The sequence below is a fragment of the Pristis pectinata genome, chromosome 19 (assembly GCF_009764475.1).
Source record: "Pristis pectinata isolate sPriPec2 chromosome 19, sPriPec2.1.pri, whole genome shotgun sequence".
NCBI lineage: Eukaryota > Metazoa > Chordata > Chondrichthyes > Rhinopristiformes > Pristidae > Pristis > Pristis pectinata.
Window position 1 is genome coordinate 14,891,462 of NC_067423.1, and position 22,086 is coordinate 14,913,547.

The 22,086-nt window shown below is 43.1% G+C and overlaps 1 protein-coding gene across 1 annotated transcript; it reads left to right on the forward strand.

Moving 5' to 3' along the window:
• Window positions 1-633: 633 nt before the first annotated feature.
• si:dkey-5i3.5 (uncharacterized protein LOC565091 homolog) lies at window positions 634-20,198 on the forward strand. Its single transcript, XM_052034290.1, has 4 exons — window positions 634-652; window positions 6,913-7,096; window positions 11,825-12,293; window positions 18,152-20,198. The coding sequence occupies exons 2-4, from the start codon at window positions 6,959-6,961 to the stop codon at window positions 18,508-18,510; spliced, it is 966 nt and encodes a 321-aa protein (XP_051890250.1). The 5' UTR covers window positions 634-652; window positions 6,913-6,958; the 3' UTR covers window positions 18,511-20,198.
• The last annotated feature ends 1,888 nt before the right edge of the window (window positions 20,199-22,086 follow it).

A 22,086-nucleotide genomic window follows, 5' to 3' on the forward strand; every position in this document is an offset into this window, starting at 1 on the left:
TCTACCCGGCAGGTGTCAATTTATTGTTTGCATATTGTGCTCTGAAGCAACTCGTGATATTTGATTACATTTAAAGAGGGCAGCTCCTTAAATAGTTAAAAAGCCTAAGAGACTAATTAACTGAGCCATATAGCCCCAGACAGCCTCCACTTGAATCGACAGACCAATGTTCACTCAGTGCTCGAGGTATTGAGGATATCTCTCTAAACTTCCCTGCCTTCCCTCCCATCCCAATATTGAGCCCTTGACTAGATGCTGATTAGTCAAACTGAGGTGTCAAAACCAAATTGATTTAAAAGCCAGATATTTAGGTTCCAAACTGGGTGATGAGATTATTAGAGGGACGAAGGAATGTGTATGCTATTGAAGTGAAAGTATTGCGTGGTGATTTTTTGGGGAGAGAGAGAGATCTGCAGTTTGCTCAAATGTTCACTTATTTTCAAAACAAAATAACGTCAATTATCGTTCAAAGCCGGGTAACTCGGAACCTTAAAGCAATCAGCCAGTAGAGATGTAACACTGCTTGTAGGAAAGTTAAGTATTTTGGAGACGCTCCCTAGTCTGTCAGCTTTCGTTTCCGCCCTGTATTATGATTAACTTAAGTAAACCCGCTATGCTCTCCTCAGCTGTGATGTTGCTTCCAAACTGGGAAGTAAGTGCCTCTTGTTTAAATACTTCCTACTGCCTGTTAGATGCATCCTCAAGCAGCCCCTTATTTTCCGGCATCATTTCCTCCCCCCCCCCCCCCCCCCGTCCCTTTTTCCCGGCTTCTCTATTTGAACACTGCTGTGCTCTCTCAAGGAGCTGGTTCTTATTTCGCTTGCTGCATTTCTCACTTCGTCTGCTCATGCCTTTTCCTGTTTCCGTCTTCTCTTGTCTGTGTGGGATGTGCTTGTCGAGGTGCTTGGACACACCCCAATGTAACCATCCAAGTAATGGCGCTAATCACTCTGCCCAAGCCTCCGACCGCCGTGCAGTTAGTTCCCCCACACACCAGACTGTCGGTAGAGTTTGCGCTCCAAACTGCCACGTCTCCTCGCGGGAATGACCCCAATTGGGGGAGGGGGGGAGGGGAACATTTCTGTGAGATTGTGGAAGCCCCAAAGGGGTCTGGACTCCCCGGGGAGCAGGAAGTTCCAGCAGACACCCCCGATCATTTTATTGGCGCCCCTTCAGGGTCTAGGGTGACTTTCGATATGAGGAGGGGAGGGAACGAACGAACGAACCTGACAACTCTGCCACATGTGCGGCTGAGGTTGCTTTATGAGGTAGGTTAATTATAAGGTCTTGTTTGAATCCTGAGGGGCAGGGTGCTATTTCCAGATGTACCGCCTCCAGTAGCTCAAGCCAGATCTTGTTTCAAGCACTCATCGGTTTCTGGAGGTCTTGTTTCGAAGTCCATCCATGGCCCCTACTGAAGCATCGATCTAACGCATTTACTGTAGCAAAGTATTCCATGGCAGCCCACAAGCACTTCACTCCAAGATCTAAAGGAATATTGAGGCAGATGGTCGCAGTATTTGATGGAAGTGTTGGTTTTTCGGAGTTTTTTTATGGGACAGAGGTGGATAAGCTTGGGGGGGGGGGGTGTCACAAACCAGCAACAAAAGAAACACACTGAGCATGATTCAGTGTTAAAAACTATTTTATTAATCACTACTTATGATAATACGTAAAATAAAAGTAAAAATGTTAGTATGTTAGAATTCAAAAATGTTAAACCTTGAACGTTAACCCCAAAACTAAACTCGTCGTGTGTGTGTGTGACAAAGTCCAAAACTCCCAGTTCCGGAATGGTTCTTAAAGTTCAGTTCCGCAAGCCATAAGGTGAAACATGAGCAAGGGCTTCTTCAACAACCACCGTTGTCTGAAGATAAGACGTAGACGTAGAGAAACAGAGGGAGAGTAAATACGAAATCCAAATGTTCCATGATGGAACCCAAACGACACTCCAGCGTTTACTCGGTAGTGACTTCCTCACCCCGAAAAGCATCCGAATCGTGGTCGTCCACACATAAATACCTGTTTCCTTCTACAGGTCAGCAACAAAGTGAACTCCACCGGATTACTTCCAACTTCCATACATGGATTTCAGTGGCAGACACAGTTATAGTTTCTCATCCATCGATAGAGAAAACAAGCAGGCTGGTGTCTCTCTCCCTTCTCTCTCTCTTCTTCTGACTTCTTCAACAATGTCATTACGTCCTTTATCTTCTATTGACGTAAGCACGCCCCACACACACATACACACACACACACTATCTTAAAGGGACTTTCACTGAGTCCGTAACACCTCCCACCTAAAAAAAAATTTTCCCAAGAAAATTTTAACCACGCATACAGTTAGTAATGTTAATAATTATCATGCTACACAACTACAGACTATCAGATTAGTACAGGTACATGTTTCCCATTTAACATCAGGAAAGACAATCAGCAATCACATTATCTTTGCCTTTAATGTGAGTTATCATGAGATCAAACTCTTGCAAAATTAAACTCCAGTTTAACAGCCTTCTGTTCTTGTTTTTGACTCGGCTCAGAAACACCAATGGGTTATGATCTGTATACACAGTCAATGGTTTCTGAGCGGTGCAAACATATACACTGAAATGTTGCAAGGCTAAAACAAACGACAGTAATTCTTTCTCTATGGTGCAATAATTCTTTTGATGCTCATTAAATTTCTTTGAAAAGTAAGCTACAGGATGGTCAATATCATCAAGGTCACCCTTCTGCAACAACACAGCTCCTGCAGCTTCATCACTGGCATCTACTGCTAATGAAAATGGCTTTTCAAAGTCAGGTGTTTTGAGCACAGGATGGTAGCATAAAATAGCTTTCAGCTTCTCAAATACTTCTTGACAAGAATCTGTCCAAACAAACTTTACTCCCTTCTTCAGAAGATTAGTTAGGGGAAGAGCAATATCAGCAAAATTTTTACAAAATTTTCGATAATATCCAACCATTCCCAAAAATCTTCTAACAGTCCTCGTACCTGTGGGAATAGGGAACTCGGATATTGCTTGAACTTTTGCCTGAACAGGAGCTTGCTTGCCTTGATCTACAACATACCCAAGATACGTCACAGTGGCACGGCCAAATTCACTTTTAGCCAAGTTAACTGTAAGGTTAGCCTTGGAAAGTCTTTCAAACAACCTTTCTAACGCAGAGATGTGATCTTCCCAAGTATCATTCCCAGTCACTAAGTCGTCAATGTAGGCATCTGTATGTTTTAACCCATGAATCACTGAATTAATCATTCTTTGAAATGTTGCCGGAGCATTTTTCATTCCAAATGGCAAAACATTGTATTCATACAATCCAGAAGGGGTTACAAAGGCTGAAATCTCCCTTCCTTTATCTGTTAATGGAACACACCAGTACCCTTTTAATAAGTCAATCTTTGTAAGAAATTTTGCCTTTCCCACTCTATCTATGCAATCATCCACCCTAGGAATAGGGTAAGCATCTGACTTCGTTACAGCATTCACTTTCCTGTAATCTGTGCAAAATCTAACAGTTCCATCAGGTTTAGGTACAATAACACAGGGCGAACTCCAATTTGAAGTAGAATGTCTAATAATATCATTTTCCAACATGTATTTTATTTCCTGATCAACAAGTTTACTTTTTTCCACATTCATTCGATATGGGTGTTGTTTGATTGGTTTTGCATCCCCAACATCAACATCATGGGTAATTATCGATGTTCTGTTTGGAACATCTGGGAACAGATTTTTAAATTTTAAAATTAATTCTCTCATCTGTTGTTTTTGTGAAACTTGTAAATGGTCCAACTTCGTTTCAAGGTTCTCCATGATATTTTGGTTTTTTAGTGTTGGTCTAAATTGGCCTTCCTCAACATCAACATCAGGCATTCTAGAAACAACCTTTACATCATCCACCAAGGCCACAACTGAATCCCTCTCATAATAAGGTTTTAGCATATTTACATGACAGAGTTGTGTTTTCTTGCGTCTATCTGGTGTTTTGATTATATATATTAAATCAGTCACTCGAGATTCAATAGCATAGGGTCCAGAAAAACGAGATTGCAATGGATTATTTTGGCTAGGGAAAAATACCAACACCTTTTGCCCCACTGCAAATGTCCTAGGCCGAGCACGTCTATCAAAATATGTCTTCATTCTTATCTGGCTGGTTTTCAAATTCTCTCTTGCTAGCTGGCAGACTCTTTCCAACCGAGTTTTAAATTTTTTGGACATGGGGAGGTCTCCATTTCCTCATTAACACTCCATTTTTGACATAATATCCACTTGGCACTTTCTCAATCTCCTCACATGAGAGTACTTTTTCTTTCAATTCTGTCAACTCAGGGTCCTTTGTCTGTTCCACCATAAAATCCTTCCTCGACAAAGACAAATCTTTTAAATTCAGGCTCACTATAAGGATGTTGATCCTCCAGTGAAAACAGAAAAGTCTCAGATAAGGCATCATAATTTTCTTCCTGTTTAGGACTGTCACAAGGAACCACATCAGACTGCACCGGACTGTCTGTCTTGGCTAATTCCTTAGCTCTAGCTCGAGTCACCGCACATGATGGGTAAACATCTGGATCATTCTCAGACTCATCAATCCTTGGTTTGGTTGTTAACCGTACCACAGGAACAATTTCTCCATCTGCAAGGTCATTTCCCAATAACAAAGAAACTCCTTCCACTGGCAAACTAGGTCTTATCCCTATCTCGACTGGTCCTTCTACGAACTTTGACTTTAAAATCACCCTGTGTAAAGGGACAGATATGGTGTCATCTGTAACACCTCGTATTAGATTTACCTCACCAGTGTCACTTTCTTCACCAAAATTTAAAACACTGTCCAACAAGAGAGATTGACAAGCCCCAGTAACTCTAAGAATTTTCACTGGCACCTGGGGTGACCCATCATTCAGTGAAACAAAACCCTCTGATACATAAGAACGGAATTCCTTCCTCACCTCCACCAACTTTTCAGCCTTTACCTCTTGCAAGGACTGATCTTTAACAGCATCTCCTAAACCTTTTTGATTTTTAATTGCCTGAAAGCAAGCATTGGGCACAGCTTCCTTCCTTTTCTTCAAAAGGGCACAATTAGATATCACATGGCCAGGTTTCTTACAGTAATAACAAGTACGCTCAACAGGTTTCTCCAGCCCTGGCTTCTTTTCATCTTTTCCTTTTTGATTACCTCCCAATTTAATCTCCGGTTTACCTGGATTGTCTTTGTAACTCTTTTGAAAGGTTTTAGGTTGTCCCCATTTGGATTTATGGGTTAAAGCATAATCATCTGCCAACCTAGCAGTTTCTTGTAAAGTTTCCACTGCCTTTTCATTTAAATATGTTGTTAATTCAGCTGGAACACATCTTTTAAAGTCTTCCACTAATATCAATTCTTTCAATTTATCAAAATCCCCATCTACATTTTTAGCCAGGCACCATCGTTCAAAACATATTCTCTTTCCATTGGCAAATTCCATATAAGTCTGATCTGCAGATTTCCTCAAGTCTCTAAATTTTTGTCTATAAGCTTCAGGTACCAATTCATAGGCCTTCAATATAGCTTGTTTTACCTTGGTATAATCAGCTGCATCCTCAGCAGACAAAGCAGAATAAGCTTTTTGAGCTTTACTTTTAATCACACTCTGTACCATAAGAGCCCATCCTTTCCTTGGCCAGTTTGAACTCACAGCAACCTTTTCAAAATGTTGGAAATACTGATCAACCTGATCTTCCTCAAAAGGAGGGACTAATCGAACCTCCCTGCTGGCTGAAAAACCATCTTCAGAATCAGATTCCAAACTCCTACGCTTCATTTGTAACTCATGCTGCCTCTGTTTCTCCTTTTCCTCACTATCCAGCTCCATCCTCTTCAATTCCATCTGCTTCATTGCTAGATCAGCCTCTATCTTCATCCGAGTTAGCTCTCGTTCAGCCTCTATCTTTAACTGGGTTTGCTCTCGTTCAGCCTCTAATTTCTTTTGTCCCAACTCGAACTTCAGTCGTGTTTGTTCTAACTCCATCTTTGCTATCTGCACCTGTGCCTCAGAAATTGCTATTTCACTGCCAGGAAACTGTTTTAACACTTCCTCCTCAAACACCTTCTTTTCCACATAATGGCCAGCTATCAGTCTCTGAATATCTGCCTTCCTCATAGACTGCTTTACTTCTGTAAGGTTTAGCCTTGTAGCAATCTTTATCAAATCATCCTTTTTCGCCACCTCCAATCCCTTTTGGGTTGGTGACTCCAAAAATGCCTTAATATCCATTGCTGCTGGTTTCCACACACACAGGCCAATTAAAAAGAATTTATCAGACCTCCCTCAACAATCTTTGGATTGAATCCCGAACAAATCTCGTCAATCTGGGGAACGATCCTAGACGACACTCGTTAATCTTTGGATTGGATCCCGGACGAATCTTGTTAACCTTGGGAACTATCCCGGACGAGCCCCCAATTTTGTCACGAACCAGCAACAGAAAAAACACACTGAGCATGATTCAGTGTTAAAAACTATTTTATTAATCACTACTTATGATAATACATAAAATAAAAGTAAAAATGTTAGTATGTTAGAATTCAAAAATGTTAAACCTTGAACGTTAACCCCAAAACTAAACTCGTCGTGTGTGTGTGTGTGACAAAGTCCAAAACTCCCAGTTCCGGAATGGTTCTTAAAGTTCAGTTCCGCAAGCCATAAGGTGAAACATGAGCAAGGGCTTCTTCAACAACCACCGTTGTCTGAAGATAAGACGTAGACGTAGAGAAACATAGGGAGAGTAAATACGAAATCCAAATGTTCCATGATGGAACCCAAACGACACTCCAGCGTTTACTCGGTAGTGACTTCCTCACCCCGAAAAGCATCCGAATCGTGGTCGTCCACACATAAATACCTGTTTCCTTCTACAGGTCAGCAACAAAGTGAACTCCACCGGATTACTTCCAACTTCCATACATGGATTTCAGTGGCAGACACAGTTATAGTTTCTCATCCATCGATAGAGAAAACAAGCAGGCTGGTGTCTCTCTCCCTTCTCTCTCTCTTCTTCTGACTTCTTCAACAACGTCATTACGTCCTTTATCTTCTATTGACGTAAGCACGCCGCACACACACATACACACACACACACACACTATCTTAAAGGGACTTTCACTGAGTCCGTAACAGGGGGTAATTACAGGACCTTAGGGTTTGGGTAAATTTTAATCGGTAAATTAGTTTATTATTGTCACCTGTACGGAGGTACAGTGAAAAACTTTGTTTTGCATGTCATCCATACAGATCATTTCATTACATAAGTATATTGAGATAGTACAAGGGAAAAATAATAACACTGCAAAATAAAGTGTTACAGCTACAGAGAAAGTGCAGTGCAGGCAGACAATAAGGTGCAAGGCCATCCTGAGGTAGATTGTGAGGTCAAGAGACAATCTTATTGTTGTAGGGGGCCATTTAATAGTCTTATAGAAGCTGTCCTTGAGCCTGGTGGTACGTCCTTTCATGCTTTTGTATCTTCTGCCCAATGGGAACGGGGAAGAAGAGAGAATGTCTGTGGTGAGAGGGGTCCTTGATTGTGTTGGCTGCTTCACCAAGGCAGCAAGAAGTGTAGACACAGCCCATGGAGGGAAAAGCCTGGCTGCAATTATATCCTGGGATAATCACGAAGACAGAATTGGAGGATTGGAAGCAAGGTTGGAGGAGATTAGAGTTAAGATGAAAAATGTAAGTAAAATGGGCAACAACTTATTTCCTGAATATAGCGCCTATACAAGTGAACCAAGTATAACGTTTTGAAGTCTCATGATGTGAAATTGAATGGGATTATGAGTTGTGAAGAGGGAGCAAAGAAGTTTAAAGGTGATTTAGACAAGTTGAGTAAGATGGCAAATATGTGACAGATGCAGATTAACGTGGATAAATCCAAAATTATTCACTTTGTTAGGAAACATGGAAGAACAGTATTATTTAAATTGCGATAGAATGCAAAATTGGATCTGGTTGTCCTTGTGCATCAGTCACCAAAAGAACACATGAAGGTCCAGCAAGCTGTTAAGAAGGCAAATTATACGCTGGCCTTCCTTGCTAAGTGAAAGGCAATAAACAACTAATTAGATGCACATCATGTGATATCATTCCCTGAAAGCTTTGCCAGGGAATTAGTCCACGTGGTTCCAGGATAGATTATTTATTAACAACTTAGATGAGGGGGTGGAAGGCTGGGTTAGCAAGTTTGTGGATGACACAAAGGTTGGTGGTGTTGTGGATAGTGTGGAGGGCTGTCGAAGCTCGTAGAGGGATATTAATAGGATGCAGAGCTGGGGTGACAAGTGGCAGATGGAGTTCAATCCAGAGAAGTGTGAGGTGGTACGCTTTGGAAGGACAAACTCCAAGGCATAGTACAAGGTAAATGGCAGGATCCTGGGCAGTGTGGAGGAGCAGAGGGATCTGGGGGTTCATATCCACAGATCACTGAAAGTCTCCTCACAGGTAGATAGGGTAGTTAAGAAAGCTTATGGGATGTTAGCTTTCATAAGTCGGGGGATCGAGTTTAAGAGCCGTGAAGTGATGATGCAGCTTTACAAAACTCTGGTTAGACCACACTTACTGTGTCCAGTTCTGGTCGCCTCATTATAGGAAGGATGTGGAGGCGTTGGAAAGGGTGCACAGGAGATTTACCAGGATGCTGCCTGGATTAGAGAGTATGGATTATGAGGAGAGACTAAAGGAGCTAGGGCTGTTCTCATTGGAGAGAAGGAGGATGAGGGGAGACATGATCGAGGTATACAAGATATTGAGAGGAATAGATAGAGTGGACAGCCTGTGCCTCTTTCCCAGGGCACCAATGCTCAAAACAAGAGGACATGGCTTTAAGGTAATGGGTGGGAAGTTCAAGGGAGATGTCAGAGAGAGGTTTTTCACCCAGAGAAAATGGGCACGGAATGCACTGCCTGGGGTGGTGATGGAGGCTGATACATTGGACAAGTTCAAGAGATTGTTAGATAAGCATATGGAGGAATTTAAGATAAAGGGATATGTGGGAGGAAGGGGTTAGATAGTCTTAGGTGTGGTTTGAAGGGCGGCACAACCTGGTGGGCCGAAGGGCCTGTATTGTGCTGTATTGTTCTATGGTTCTATGGTTCTATGGAATGGTCGTCATTAGTCTCTCAGGCAGCCATGTTTTTATTGCCAGACTGGAACCTCACTATGGTAAGTCCTGTACTACCCTTCACCTCTCCAACCAAACCACCCCTCCAATGTCCTGTTCTCTGATTTCCCGGCAGTGAGCCCTGTGTCCAGAGCCAGTTTCCTCCACCCTTCCTCACTGATTGCCCCCCCTTCCCCACCATCCCATTCTTCAATCCTGATTACTGGTTCTTTCTTCCTGCACCTTCACCCCCATGCTCACAAGCCCTAACCTGATCATGTCCTGAGCCACCCAGGATCCTATTTCCAGGATCTAGCCCAGAAAGCATTTTTTTCCACTCTCCTCATTAAAATGGTTGCATTTGTGCAATCATCAATAGAGTACCAAAACTGCATAATACAAGGCTCGGTCTTTGTCAAGGACAGGAATGTCAGATGGATTTGGGGAGGGGATGAAAGATTGGATTAGAGATGGAAATGTGAGACAGGCATGGAGAACAAGAATGTTGGATGGGCACGAGGACAGGAAGATTGGGATGTGCAATGGAAAGGGGTGTCAGATCCACATGGGAACAGAAATGTTAGATGTACACAGGGACAGGAATGATGGATATACATGGGGAAGGGGATGTCGGACACACAGTGCACAGAAGCAGGGAATGGATTGTTAAATGAAGATTTTGGAGAAGATGTGCATGAAAATCTGAAATTTTAAGGACATGGTTTGGATCACAGGAGCTGAGATCCTAGCCATTGGAAAGCCAAATACAGTGTTAAATAGTCATAGAGCAATACAGCACAGATACAGGCCCTTCAGCCCAACAAATCCATGCCGACCACAGTGCCCACTCAGCTAGTCCCAATTTCCTGCATTCAGCCCATATCCCTCTCAGCCCACCCCTCCATGTACCTATCCAAGTGCTTCTTAAATGATACTGCTGTACCTGCCTCAACCACTTCCTCTGGCAGCTCATTCCATATATAGACCACCCTCTGCATGAAAAACTTGCCCCTGAGGTCCCTTTTAAATCTTTCCCCTCTCACCCTAAATCTATGCCCCCTTGTTTTGGACTCCCCTACCCTGGGAAAAGACTGCTACCATCCACCTTATCTATGCCCCACATGAGTTTATAAACTTCTATAAGGTCACCCTCTCATTCTCCTATGCTCCAAGGAATAAAGACCTAGCCTGGCCAACCTCTCCCTTTTACTCAGGCCCTCTAGTCCTGTCAACATCCTCGTAAATCTTTCCTGCACTCTTTCCAGTTTAACCACATCTTTCCTATAACAGGGTGACCAAACTGTACACAATACTCGAAGTTGGCCTCACCAACAATTTATACAACTGCAATATAATGTCCCAAATCCTATACTCAATGCCCTGACTGATGAAGGCCAGCGTGCTAAAACACGTTTTTCACCACCCTGTGTACCTGTGATGCGCTTTCAACAAACTATGTACTTGTACTCCAAGGTCCCTCTGTTCTATTATAGTCTCTAGTACCCTACCATTCATAGTATAAGTCCAATGCTGGTTTGACTTTCCAAAATGCATCACCTCACACTTATCTGTATTGAAATCCATTTGCCACTCCTTGGCCCACTTCTCTAACTGATCAAGATCCCCCTGTAATCTACAATAACCTTATTCACTATCAACAACACCTCCTAATTTTGTGTCATTGGTATTGGTATTGGTTTATTATTGTCACTTGTACTGAGGTACAGTGAAAAGCTTGTCTTACAACCCAATTCATTACACAGTGCAGTTACATTGGGTTAGTACAGAATACACTGATGTAGAACAGGTAAAAACAATAACAATACAGAGTAAAGTGTCACAGCTACAGAGAAAGTGCAGTGCAATAAGGTGTGAGATCACAACAAGGTAGATTGTGAAGTCATAGTCCATCTCATTGTATAAGGGAACTGTTCAATAGTCACCACAGTGGGGTAGAAGTTGTCCTTAAGTCTGGTGGTACTTGCCTTCAGGCTCCTGTATCTTCTACCCGATGGAAGAGGAGAGAAGAGAGAATGTCTTGGGTGGGTGGGGTCTTTGATTATGCTGGCTGCTTCACCAAGACAGCGAGAGGTAAAGACAGAGTCCAAGGAGGGGAGGCTGGTGTCCGTAATGCAAGCCTTGTGTATTCGCATCCAGATCACTTATATAAAAACGAATAAAACGGCTCCCAACACAGACCCCTATGGCACACCCCTAGTCTACAGCCTCCATTCCAAGAAACAACCTTCAACCACCATCCTCTGCTTCCTACCTGTGGTCCAATTTTGAATCCCCCTAAGTAGCTCTCCCTTGATTCCATGGGACCTAACCTTCCAGATCAGTCTACCATGAGGGACCTTGTTGAAGGCCTTGCTAAAGTCCAAATAGACAACATCCACTGCCCTACCCTCATCTACCTTTTTGATTACCTCTTCAAAAAACTCTACAGGTTCGTCAAGCACAACTTTCCAGATGCAAAGCCATGCTGACTCCTCCTACTCTGTCTATCCAAATGTTGGTGGTGTCATTCAGTGTGTATAGGTTTGGGTGAATTAAATGGTCAGCTGGGTGCTGGTTATCTTTGAAATCTCTCTTAGAGGAGCAGATGTGCATGTAGGTGTTCACTGTAAATAAATGTCATCTTTCTTTTTTTTCCTCACCATCACCTTCTTCAGCTGGCTGATTTAATGTCAATACCTGAATGTGCTGCTCAGTCCTTTGTGATGAACAGGCTGTCAAATACCATCACACTGTACCGAAACAATGGCAAGTACCTCACTGGTGGTCCCAGGCCTCTGCTCCTCATGCTTCCCTGGTTAGGAGCCAAGCCTCATGCTATAGAACGGTACCGGCAGACTTACTACCCATATGGCTTTGATATCCTGGACGTGGAAACCAGCATCCTACATTTCCTCTGGCCACGTTGTGGCTTGTCATACGCATTGCAGGTGGTAGACCTGCTCCAAAGGGAGCCCTTCGCCTCCTGCCCCATCATCATTCATGCATTCTCCATTGGAGGCTTCCTGTTTGCCAAAATGATTACGGCTTCAAGAAATATTCCTTGGCACTCGAGCTTCAAGGCCAGGGTTATAGGCCAAATCTTCGACAGCCTGGTAATAGGAAATGCAGACAGAATGGCAAAAGGTGAGGCACTCTTGTCTTTCAGAAAAAGGTATAATGGGATTGAGTTTCTACTGGTTCCATTGATGCAAATGCAGATGGAATTGTCAGAGCTGGTGGAAAAGTATCAGAGAACTTTTAAATGCAAGTTACACCTGAATTTCTGTATTCCTTGTATGTTTGTGCCATTACAATAATTCATGTTGCCCACTCACCATTTTCATGTTAACATTGTGGGATTCTGCTGCTTAACCAAGCTCAAGGTTCAAATTGTGCTCGTTTTCTTTGGTCCCCAATCTCTGGATGTTGGTATTTGTCCAATATATAAAAAAGTAATTTTTAAGGAACCAACTGGTTTTCTCTAATGAAATTATTAAATTGTTCAGTATAGGTTTTTCATGAGTGATTGTAAATCAGATCAGTCCCTGCTGGCATTGTGAGCACTAAAATATATTTTTGCTGATTTTGGCATTCTCAGAGCTGTGTTGATAAAACAGCATCACACTCAATTAGATCATATTTAATGGCAAAATAAATAAATGATGTTTTCATGCAATGCAGTTGCATGTCCTGTGGGAGATTGTGTGTTTGTGAATACGGGCCAGTGTAATCTTAGAGTAGAATCTTTGATTCAATTTCATCCTCTTCTCCTGCAGGTGCCAGATTTCGTAGGTGGCTGAGCTTTAATCATTTTCCTTCCCCCAACTCTGCGCTCTCCATGTCTGAGCCCCAGGGAGACAAGTGTAATCTTGTCCTCTTTGTCCATTGGGCACATGTCTCCAAAGCCAGTCAGGATCTGTATTATTATAGAGCTTTTAATGATCTTGATATCCTGAAGCATTTTACACTATTAAAATGTAGGAAGTGGGTCAGTTAAGTCACCCCAAAACAGCAATGAGAGAATGACCAGGAAATCCTGTTGTTGTTTATTATTGATGTTGGTTGAACAAAAAGTATTAAGTAGGGCCAGAAAGTTATTCGGGTCTTGCCGGGTGCTTTATTTGTAAATGAAATTGAACACCATGTAATCACCAGTGAACATCCACATTTCTAATCTCCTGTTAGTAGAAAGCCAGAAGCAGCTGAGATAATTGGGCCTAGGACGCTGCCCTATTGGAACTCCTGCAGTGATGTCCTGAGACTGGGGTGAATGACCATTAACAACCACAACTGTCTTTCTTTGTACAAGATATGACTCCAATCACCAGAGTGTTTTCACTTTGATGACCATTGACTTCAATTTTACTAGGGCTCCTGGATGTCAAACTTGATCAAACAGAGCCTTGATGCTGAGAACAATCACTTTTACTGACTTTTGCAATTCAGCTTGTTGGTTCATGTTTGGATGAAGGTTGTGGTGAGGTCTGAAGCTGCGATATTGCCTGGTCCGATAGTCTTTGCAATATCTAGATCTCTCAGTCACTTTTTGATATCACATGATATCATAACTCCAGCAAACAGCTTGCCTCCACCACTACCCCACGTGACCCATTCCAGGCACCTACCACTCTCTGCATTAAAAAAAAACTTGCCCCTCATGTTGGCTTTAAACCTCCCCCCTCTAAACTTAAAAACATGTCCTCTAGTGTTTGACATTTCTACCCTGGGGAAAAGATTCTGACTGTCTACTCTACCTATGCCTCTCATAATATTTAAACCCTCTATCATGTCTCCCCTTGGCCTCCAACACTCTAAGGAGAACAACCCAAGTTTGTCTAACCGTTCCTTGTAGCTCATTCCCTCTAATCCAGGCACCATCCTGGTAAACCTCTTCTGCACCCTTTCCACAGTTTCCACATCCTTCCTATAATGGGGTGACCAGAACTGTACACAATACTCCAAATGTAGTCTGACTAAAGTTTTATACAACTGCAGTATGACTTTCTTACTCTTATATTCAGCACCCCTACCAATGAAGCTAAGCATGCCATACACCTTCTTTACCAGCTTATCCACTTGCGTTGCCACTTTCAGTGAACTATGGACCTGGACCTCAAGGTCCCTCTGTACCTCAATGCTATTAAGGGGCCTACCATTAACTGTATAGTTTCTCCTTTCATTTGACTTCCCAAGGTGCAACACCTCACACATACCCAAATTAAACTCCATCTGCCACTTCTCTGCCCATAACTGTAACTGATCAATATCCCGCTATATTCTTTGATAGTCCTGTACACTGTCCACAACTCCACCAATCTTGGTGTCATCTGCAAACTTGCTAATCCACTCACCTACATTTTCATCCAGATCATCGATATATATCACAAAAAACAGAGGTCCCAGCACTGATCCTTCCGGAACACCACAGGTCACAGACCTCCAGCCAGACAAACAGCCTTCCATGCCTACTCTCTGTCTTCTATGGGCAAGCCAGTTCCAAATCTAAACTTGCAATTCACCCTGGATCCCATGCACCTTTATCTTCTAAATCAATGTACCATGAGGGCCCTTATCAAATGCCTTACTAAAATCCATGTAGATAACATCCTCTGCCTTACCCTTATCAGGCACCTTTGTCACCTCCTCAAAAAATTAAATAATGTTTGTAAGGCATGACCAGCCCCAAACAAAGCCATGCTGACCATCCCTAAGCAGGCCATGCCTTTCCAAATGCGCATAAATCCTATCCCTTGGTATCCTCTCCAATAGCTTCCGTACCACTGACATGAGGCTCACGGGCCTATAATTACCTGGATTATCCCTATTTCGCTTCTTGAACAAAGGCACAATGTTTGTTCATGTTGAGTCCTCTGGGACCTCACCTGTTACTAGTGAGGACACAAGATCCTTGTCAAAGCCCCAGCAATCTCCTCACTTGCTTCTTTCAATATTCTGGGATATCTGTCATCAGGCCTGGGGGACTTATCGACCTTAATGCTTTTCAGAAGACCCAGCACTACCTCTTCCTTAATTTTAAAATATCCCAGCACATTAGCATGCCCCACTCTGTTTTCACTATCCTCCAAAGCCTTCTCCTCGATAAATACTGACACAAAGTACTCATTCAGTACCTCAGCAACTTGCTGTGACTCCAAGCATAAATTCCCTCCTTTATCCTTGAGTGGACCTACCCTCTCCTCAGTTATCGTCTTTTTCTTAATATAAGTATAAAATGCCTTGGGATTATCCTTAATCCTACTTGCCAAGGACATTTCATGGCCCCTTTTGGCCTTCCTAATTGCCTGCTTGAGCACTTTCCTGCTATCTTTATATTCTACATGTGCCATGTCTGATTTTAGCTTCCTAAACTTTACGTATGCTTCCTTTTCCTTCCTGACTAAATTTACAACCTCTCTGGTCATCCAGGGTTCCCTTACCTTACCATTCTTGTCCTTACTCCTTACCGGAACATCCAATCCTGCACTTTGCTCAGCTGGTCTTTAAACAGCTCCAACATGTCAGACATGGACTTGTCCAACAGCAGCTGCTCCCAGTAAATGCCCCTTAGCTCCTGTCTTACCCTGTCATAATTTGCCCTTCCCCAATTTAGTACCTTCCTGCAAGATCCAATTTTATCCTTACCCATAACTATCTTATAACATAATGAGTTGTCACTATTCCCAAAATGTTTATCCTCTGTCAAGTCTGTCATCTGGCCTGGCTCACTTTCGAAAACTAGATCCAGTATGTTCTCCCCTCTAGTTGGACTCTCCACATACTGTTTCAAAAACCCCTCTTGGGTGCACTGAAGAAATCCTGCCCTATCTAAGCTTCTTGTATCAAGGAAGTTCCTCAATACTGGGGAAGTTAAAGTCCCCCACGAGGACAACCCTGTTGTTTCTGCACCTTTCCATAATCTGTCTACATATCTGTTCTTTCATCTCTCCGTGGCCATTGGGGGTCTGATAGTATAATTCTATCAGCATAATTGTACCTATCCTATTTCTGAGCTCTGCCCAAATGGCCTCTGTGGATGAACCCTCCAGTATGTCCTCTCTGAGTACTGCTGTGACGTTCTCCCTTATCAGTAGTGCAACCCCTCCATCTCTTTTACCCATCTGTCTGTCATATCTAAAACAACGAAACCCAGGAATGTTGAGCTGCAACCAGGTTTCTGTAATGGCACAACATCATAATTCCATGTACTGATCCAGGCTCTAAGTTCATCCTCCTTACCCATAATACTCCTCACGTTGAAATAAGTACATTTCAGTCCATCAGTCCCACCATGTTTATTAGCCTGTCCCTTGCTGTCCTTCCTTTCAGTCCTACTTGTCATACCATCTTTCTTGCCCTCAACCCTAACACCTGTTGCCCTGCTGCTGTGGTTCCCATGTCCCTGCCAAGTAGCAGTAGCAAACCTCCTGGTGAGGATAATTGTTCCCCTCTAGTTCAGATGCAAACTGTCTTATTTGTACAGGTCCCACCTGCCCTAGAAGAGAGCCCAATGACCATGAATCTGAAGCCCTCCTTCCTGCACCAGCTCCTTAGCCATGTATTGAACTATGTATCTGTTTCTCTCCTCACTGGCATGTGGCACTGGTAGCAATCCTGAGATTAACTTTCTACCTAGCCCCCTAAAATCGCTTTGTAGGACCTCATCCCTGCTCCTGCCTATGTCATTGATACCTATATGGACCATGGCCTCAGGCTGCTCACCCTCCCCTCTCAGAATGTCCTGTACCCACTGCGAGACATCCTTGACCCTGGCGTCAGGGAGGCAACACACCACCCGGAGTCTTGATTGTGGCCACAGAAACGCCTCTTTGCTTCCCTCACTAATGAGTCCCCTGTCACTATCGCTCTGCCTGACTTCACCCTTCCCTCCTTTGCCTCAGTGCCAGGCATGGTGCCACTGACCCAGCTACTGCTGCTGGCCTCTGAAAGTTCATCCCCCCCAACAGTATCCAAAAGGGTATACCTGTTAGTGAGGGGAATGGCACAAGGGGGACCCTGCTCTGTCTGCCTACTCCCCTTACTTCCACTATCTGCAGGCTACAGATGGTCATCCATCTATCTGCAGACTGCACCTGAGGTGTGAACACCTCACCGCAACTCTCATCTCTGATATCCTCAGCATCCCAGATGATCCTGAGCACATCCAACTGCCCCTCCAGTTCCTTGACCTAGTCTGTCAGGAGCTGCAGCTGGGTGTACTTCCCACAGATGTGGTCATCAGGGAGGCTGTGAGTTCCCTGACTTCTCACATCTTGCAGGAGGAGCATTCCACCGCCCTGATTGCCGTTTTATCTACACTAAGCTAAAGGTCTCAGATTAACAGGAAAATAAAAACCTTATCTGCTCCTCACCAAAGCCTCAAGCCCCCCCTCCCCCTCCCCTCCCCATCTCCCGCTTCCCCCTTCCCTCCATCCCCCTCCCCACCCTTTTCCCCCATTATTTTATTATTCAGCTTTCCTCTGTGTGTATCACTGCAATATGTCTCAACCACTCCTGTGCTAATGAGTTCCCCTGATGGTTCCTGCAAACTTAATAGAGTCATAGAATCATACAGCACAGAAAGAGATCCTTTGGCCAAGTGAGTGTACACTGACAATCAAACATGCATTTATACTTATCCTATTTTATTTTCCCACATTCTCATCAACTCCCCCCAGATTCTACCATCCAGTTACACATTGGAGGCAATTTCCAGTGGCCGATTGATCTATCAACCTTCACATCTTTGGGACGTGGGAGGAAGCCCACTTGGTCACAGGGAGAATGTGCAAACTCTACGTAGACGGTAGTCAAGATCCGGATTGAACCTGAGTCATTGAGCTGTGAGACAGCAGTTTTACCAGCTGTGTTAATGTGTTGTTTAGTTTACTGGTGACTGGCTTATAGTTTTGTCCCCTAGTTCTTGCTCTGCCTCACTGATACAACCTCCTGTTTGCTGATCACCACTGATGAGAGTGACATGAATGTTTTCGTACATATTCCAGGTGTTTCACAGATGTTGGCTCCCCCATTCCTCCAGCCGATTCTCAAAAGGATCACACTTTTCTGGCTCTTAAGAGGTTATATCACCAGCTACCACAAAACTGCAATCAAGTCATTTTGGGATCATATGTGCCCTGCACCCATTTTGGTATTCTCCAGCAAGAATGACCCACTGAGTGACTCCATGGAATTGGAAGCTTTGCTGCAGAGTTGGCGGAAGAAAGGTATTCCTGTAACTGAGAAAAGCTGGGATATATCCCGTCATGCTGGGCACTTACGGCAGCATCCTCAGGAATATCAAAACACCCTGAAAAACTTCCTTAATTCACTTGGCCCCTTCTGTTTACCTTCCAGATTGTGAGGGAGAGTGAAAGAGCCAGGGAGCCCAGGGTCTTGCTGATCTGCACAACACTATATTAGTCACATGTATATCGAAACATACAGTGAAATGCATCTTTTTCTGCGTAGAGTGTTCTGGGGCAGCCCGTAAGTGTCACCACGCTTCTGGCGCCTAGTTTATCCTGGTATCCCATCAGACTTTCAAACAGCAACTATACTCAGATGCAATCTCCAAAATGATTCACCTTTATGACCAAAGCAAGTTTGATTCCACTCAGTAGATTCTTCTGTGATTACCAACTTCCAAGGTGTTGCAGGATAAATTTCATTATTCCCTTATGTATGCATGGTTTCTGTCACATGTTTAAGCACGTCTGAACAACTCTATTTCAAAGCATTTAATCATGATTAATGCAGAAGAGACTATGGGCTCCACATCAAGGATTACTTGAATCACATGATGCCTGGGAGAAAACATTAAAAATATCAGACAAGGATGAAAATAAGATGATATAGATTGATTTTTCACATATTTGACTTAGTTAAAGAGTTCTGAACTTATTCTGAAGCTTCCGTTGAAGAGTAATCAGCTCATTTCTGGCTGCCCTGTTGGATGTATTAGTAAATCTCCAATGGCCTTGATCCTATTCTGTCAGGGAAATAGCACGTCTTTCAGCTGTGTTTGCCCTAACAGGCGAATGAAGTTACAGTGCCATTTCAGGGTAAACACCAGTCTTAGGTGTTATTGCATTTTACTTGAAGCACATTACAGTGCCATGTATGGAAGAATGCCTTCTTTGATGCTAATGCAGAGTGAATAAACATTGAACAGTACAGCACAGGAACAGGCCCATCAGTCCACAATGTATATGCCAAACACAATGCTGAATTAAACTAAATCTCTTTTACCGATACATGATCCATATCCATTCATTCCCTGCCTATTCAGGTGTCTAACAGCCTCTTAAATGCCACTATCATTTCTGCTTCCACCACTCCCCCAGGCAGTCCGTTCCAGGCACCTACCACTTTGTAAAGAAACTTGCCCCGCACATCTCCTTTACACTGCACCCCACCCACCCCCCCCCCATTTTTTTAATGGATATCCTCTAGTACTTGACATTTCTACCCTGGGAATATTTGGAATTTTCTGTCCAACAGGATTGTGGAGGTTTGTTTGCTGAGTGCGTTCAGGACAGAGAACAATGATTAATCTGTTGCTTTCAATGTACCATGTGTGATAAGCAAAGATTTGCACTTAAGTAGGATGTTTCACAACCTCAGGATGTCCCAGGGCACCTTATAAAACGTCAATATACTTTTAAAGTCTCATCACTGTTGCAAAATGGGAAACTTTGCAGTCAATTTGTGCACAGTAAGATTCTGCAAATAGCAATGAGACAAATTACCAAATAATCTCTTTTTTTTAGTGATTTTGGAAAGGGAATGGGAAGGGAAGTATTGGCTAGGAATTCCCCTGCTCTTTATTTAATAATCCCATAGCATCTTCTATGCTGACTTAAAAGGATGCAATGTAAAACCCTCTCAGTTCTTTATCAAAGGGTTAAGTTAGATCATGTCACAAAAAACAGAACCCTAGAAGAACTCAGTGGGTCAAGCAGCATCAGTGGAGGCAGAAGGTGTAAATTGATGTTTCTGGTCAAGACCCTGCCTCAGGTCTGAGATGGAAGAGGAATGACTGCTGGTATATAACAGTACAGGGTGAGGGAGTGGTGGTGGTGGTGGTGGTTGGAATAGATGTTGGTAGGTGATGGGTGGAACCAGATGGGGAGAGGATGATGGGCAGATGGAACCAGGTGGGGGGGGGCATAGGAGAAATGAATAAATGGAGAAGAAAACCCAGTGTGTGTGGGAGGAGAACACCAGGGGTGAGGATGACCTGAAATTGGAAATACAGTGTTCATACCACTGGGTTGGAAGTTACCAAGTAAGATTATGTGCTTAAGTCCTGCACCCAAGGCTTGGGAATGAGTGTATCACTGAGTAAAGTTGGTTGAAATTTGGTAATAATATATAGATATATTATGCTATGTACTTTTGTTATTATTGGTAATTATTTGGTTTCATATTTTCATTCCGAATGGAGATACGTCGTTGTTGTTCACTTTACTTCCTAATGTATGTTTGATAGTTTGACTGAAACATGGGTGAATAATATATTCCATGTGCAATGACTCACCTTGCAACACAATGTACAATAAATAAATGCACCACTTCAATAAAGATCACAGATTAATCAGTTTGTTGAAGGCCACGAACATCAGGTGTCAGCAATGGATGCAACAACGCCACTCGTGTGATCCTTAAACTCTAATAGAAAAGAGCCCTGCAGATAGCAGACTTATTTAAAGGAGTGAGAGTGGGTGCTGTCAGAAGTTTCCCAACTGTTCAACTCTAGCAGTAGACTGAAATATTCCATTTCTCACTCAGCCATGGCAGTGTGAATTTATGTTGAGTGTTTAACATGATTAAATGTTCCAGAGTGCTTCATACCTTCAGCTCAGTTAGGTAACTTGGTCAGCATGGACGAGTTGGATCAAAGGGCCTGTTTTCCATGCTGTATTGCTCTGTGTTTCTAAAGCAATTGTTGAATAGATTGGGCGAAGGGATAGGCCTTAAAGAGCATCTTAAAGGAAGGGAGGGAAGCATAGGGAAGATATTCTAGCATTTAGGATCCAAGCAGCTAGATGACACGACCATCAATGGTAGAGCAATTAAAATCAAGGACGTATAAGAGGCCAGAGGTAGAGAAACATGGAGTTCTCGGGGTATTGCAAGTATGATACATAAATAGGGAAGGTCCATGGGGGATTTGGAAACTAGCCTGAGAACTTAAAAACTGAGGCATTGCTGGACCTCAGGTCTTAAGTAACTTGGAGGTTCACAGCATTATATGTTGGGATAGGTTTGGTGAGTTTTGAATTGTTTTTGTGACAATACTAATGGGAGTGAGCATTCAGAATGATGGGATGGGTGCCAATCAAGTGAGCTGCTTTGCTTTGGATGGTTTTTAGTTGCTTGAATGTAGTTGGGATTAAATTTATGCAGGTAAAGTATTCCATCATACTACTGACTTGCACTAAGTAGATTGTGGAAAGGCTTTGAGAAGTTAGGGATGAATCATTCAACAATGGATATCACAAGCTCACAAGACAAGGAAGCAGAAACAGGCCATTCGGCCCATCGAGTCTACTCCAAGGAAAAGGGAAAAAGAAATGGGGAATGGGGAGAAAAAAAACCTATTCTAATCCCAATTTCCGGTCTTATCCCCATATCCCTTGATACCTTGACTATTTAGATATCTATCTATCTCTTCCTTGAACACCCCCACTGATCTGGCCTCCACTGCTGTACATGGCAAGGAGTTCCACAAATTCACCACCCTCTGGCTAGAGAAATTAATCCTCATCTCTGTTTTGAAACTGTACCCTCTAATTCTAAGATTGTGCCCTCTGGTCCTGGACTCACCCACCAAGGGAAACAGCCTAGCCACATTTACTCTGTCCTTTCCTATCAATATTTTGAATGTCGCTATGAGGTCCCCTCTCATTCTTCTGTACTCCAGTGAGTACAGTCT